Source organism: Halyomorpha halys, unplaced genomic scaffold (genome assembly GCF_000696795.3).
Source record: "Halyomorpha halys isolate HHAL.00 unplaced genomic scaffold, Hhal_1.1 Scaffold691.1, whole genome shotgun sequence".
Lineage (NCBI taxonomy): Eukaryota > Metazoa > Arthropoda > Insecta > Hemiptera > Pentatomidae > Halyomorpha > Halyomorpha halys.
The window spans coordinates 511,226-514,724 of NW_027113417.1; the positions used below are offsets into that span (position 1 = coordinate 511,226).

General features: G+C 30.3%; 1 protein-coding gene across 1 annotated transcript in view; it reads right to left on the minus strand.

The window, feature by feature from the left end:
* The window catches only part of LOC106685414 (uncharacterized), a 9,562-nt gene that overhangs the window by 2,805 nt on the left and 3,258 nt on the right, over positions 1–3,499 (minus strand). The window contains exons 4-6 of the mRNA XM_014428053.3: positions 2,659–2,970; positions 2,455–2,563; positions 526–691 (exon numbers count right to left, since the gene is read on the minus strand). Coding sequence (XP_014283539.1) covers positions 526–691; positions 2,455–2,563; positions 2,659–2,970 — 587 coding nt within the window. The remainder of the gene's footprint in view (positions 1–525; positions 692–2,454; positions 2,564–2,658; positions 2,971–3,499) is intronic.

A 3,499-nucleotide genomic window follows, 5' to 3' on the forward strand; every position in this document is an offset into this window, starting at 1 on the left:
GGTGTCAATACAATCTATTGTGTATTGATTGGTGTCAATACAATCTATTGTGTATTGATTGGTGTCAATAATATCTATGGTCTACCATATCGAAGCGGGTGAAACCCCTTTCTTCAAAGATTTTCATCTATTTATATTTGACTCTATGAAGTCCTTTAATGGATTTGTCAGGGCATTTTCCTAGCATATGATCTGGTGTTACAAACTTGATTTTAAAATATAAACAATTTTTGTTTATTGCTGAAAAATTATTTTTCCCTACATTTTTTAATTGTTAAATGAACTTTCTTAACAATGAATATAATCTCTAGTTTTAAAAATAAAAGTAATTGAGTGGGTAATGTAAAAATAATATATAGATAGATGCAAAGAAAATAATATGTAAGTGGTAAAGGAGGATAAAGAGTGAATATACTATTTTTTAAGCGATCCGCTTTTATCCTGCATTTATCTCACTCCAACTCACTAAATAAATGAAAGCTTTACACTTAAAAAGTAGGAGAAATTATAAAAGTATAAGTATACCCAAAAAAGTTAGTAGAATATCCATAAGAGCTTGCAATAACAGGAAAGATTTGTAATAATCCAAACCCCAAGAGTGAGTTGACACAGCCGACTATCCCTGTTCCAATTCCTTTCAGGCACATAGGCAAGAGCTCTGCGACCATTGTCCAGACCAAGGTACCCAATCCTACAAAAAATAAAAAAAAATTTACTTACTTAATGTTGATATTGGACAACTTGTTTCGTGTGAACTATCAAATAATACAAATATTTTATCATGGTTATTAGCAGAGACTTAAATTTTTAATTTTATTACATCAGGCGTGACTTACTCTACGTTTAACTGTTTAATCTTATGAAAAGGATTAATCATTCTTACTAAAATATTTGTTTGCTGATTGAATAAATAAATAAATGAAAAGGATTAATCATTCTTACTAAAATATTTGTTTAGTGATAGAATAAATAAATGATAAATAAATCAGGTAAAATATTTAGCATTAATAATAACATAAATTATATTATGTTATAAATAAAGTATATTTATAATTAATACAAAATAATACGGACTCGTGTCTATTTATATGGTCTAATTGACTTAATGTTTTTAAAGTAATGGTATCGACTAATAATAGACACTAAAAGTTCCGTTTTCTAAAGGTTAAAGTGTTAAAAAACATCTAAATACACACAGTCTACTATATTTAGTGGTTATTTCTCGTTCCGTTTCCTTAAGAGTAATCAAGTCGTTCTATGAGTCCACACGGTTCGATTCAACACTTGTCCACACTTGTCGAATCAACTTTACTCACCACAACACATGCAAAAGTTAACTACTCTTTTAGTAGCTTACTTTTATGTTTATTCACTTCACTACCTTGCTGTACACTACTTCAATGTCTATCATGACTTTCAATTTATCTTTGTATTGATCCCTGAAGATTTGTACCTAAGTCTGCAGCTGGTTCAATTACTTTCACCCTAACAATCCAATCTTAATTAATATTACTCCTCATCCAATCTTACATCTTTCATGAAATAATACAGATTAAATATTCATAGGACTTGCTACTATCATCCAGTAAGTACTCACTATAATAATACATTTAATTTATCATATTCTCTGTATTCTATCTTATCTTTTCATTCAACTCTTCATTCACTTCAACCGAAATCACCTCAAATATTTTTTAAAAAATTCTGGATTTTCTTTCCTAGGACGTTATCTGTTTTTATTTACCTCATAATTTTAATAAATACTACAAAATTATTTTCCTTTCCGGGGTTAATTAAAGATTTATTACAACTGCTCTTATTTGACTTATCTCCGTATGGACGCCATGTCATTGTCTTCACTGTCCAGAATTTCCATTCGCGTTTAGACAACTCATGAAGACTTCTACTGTTGTTGGCTTCATTTTTGCAAGAATCGCTTGGTACAGAAGTTAATTTATTTTAAATGTTAAATAATATTTAAACATTGAAAACAATAATATTTTTTATCTTATACTAAATAAAGGAATAAATCCAAGGATACAGAAGCTCAAGAGGATTCATCAGGCATATGAAGGAAGAAACGAAAAGATTAGGAATAACGGACCAGGTCAGTCTGGACGGAGAAAGGTACAGGAAAGACTGAAGAAAATCAAGGTTCTTGTGGAAAAGAGAAATTCGAAAAAGGGGGTCGCGTGGTCAGAATAAAGAAAACAAAGGCATGCAGAGATAACGAGGGGAAAATGGAAAGAAAGGAAAAACAAAGACAAGAGAGAAGCCAAAATTAATGATATTTGGGTGGTATCTAAGACCGTTCCGTGAATAAATAAATAAATAAAATAAAGGAATTCTTGAATTTCTGATTAGAACTAATTATGCATTTATAGAGAGATCTTTCCTAAAATATATATACTAATTTTATGATTGAATGTTCTGAAGTTTTTTTTTTTTACTTACCTATGGAATGAGCCAAAGTATTGGCTACTGTAAGAACGATAGCTAAGTAGCTATAGTTATAGAGATCATAACCAGCTCTGATCAAATAAAAGTAAATACCTAGGACTACCTGGAAGTAAATTATACTTGATTTTAGAACTACTTTATGTCATTACTGTGGCTGAATCAAAAACCTTTAAAATTAAATAGAAAATAAAAACTTACACATGTCAATCCGCTGGTGAATCCAGAAAGGATGATACTGGTTTTCATACCGACACACTTGTTAACCATCCATATCGGTAGAAATTTAAATAGAATAGAACATACAACGTTTATCATGCCGATGTAGCTAGCTGGAAAACTGAGTTCGTAGCTGGAGAAGATGGTTTGGGCATAGGCACCTTGAACCATGAGTCCAGTAGATAAAGTCATAGTTGTTAAAAACAGGCCTAATCCGATGGACCTGGAAGCAGCTGGGTGTTTCATTCCTTCCAACCAACCAACGGCATTCTGTTCATTACGAATCACTGTTTTCTGCAACCGTCCAAGATGCATTTTTAAGACACATTGTATTTGAAAGATGCTAAGAAATATTTATAATTAACCAGGAGAGAAAACCATTTTGACACAACTGCATAAAACAGACTAGAACACTAGAAATCTCATTCTGTAGTACACGACTCTATTATCTCCCGTGTTCTATGCAGGTTAATCATAGACCTTCACACCTCAAAAAACATTTAAATATGATATTTTGTACAAACAGAAAGTTTTTAAGTATATAATTTTGTTTATATGAAACAATTATCCATATCTTACTGTTAATAGTAATATACACTGAATATATGGAAAATACGAAAGTACATTGAAACTTGATAATGTTTGTTTCATTATGGCATTATCATTATTGCTAAGACAATTAAGTCTGACGACTTAAATTTCCCTTACCTTCATATGAAAATAGAAAAAATAATGAAATAATATAAAATATGTGTGAATTTTCTGATAGTTATTTAGACGATTCTTATAACTAATGAGAAATGTAAGAAAATATGTTGATTCA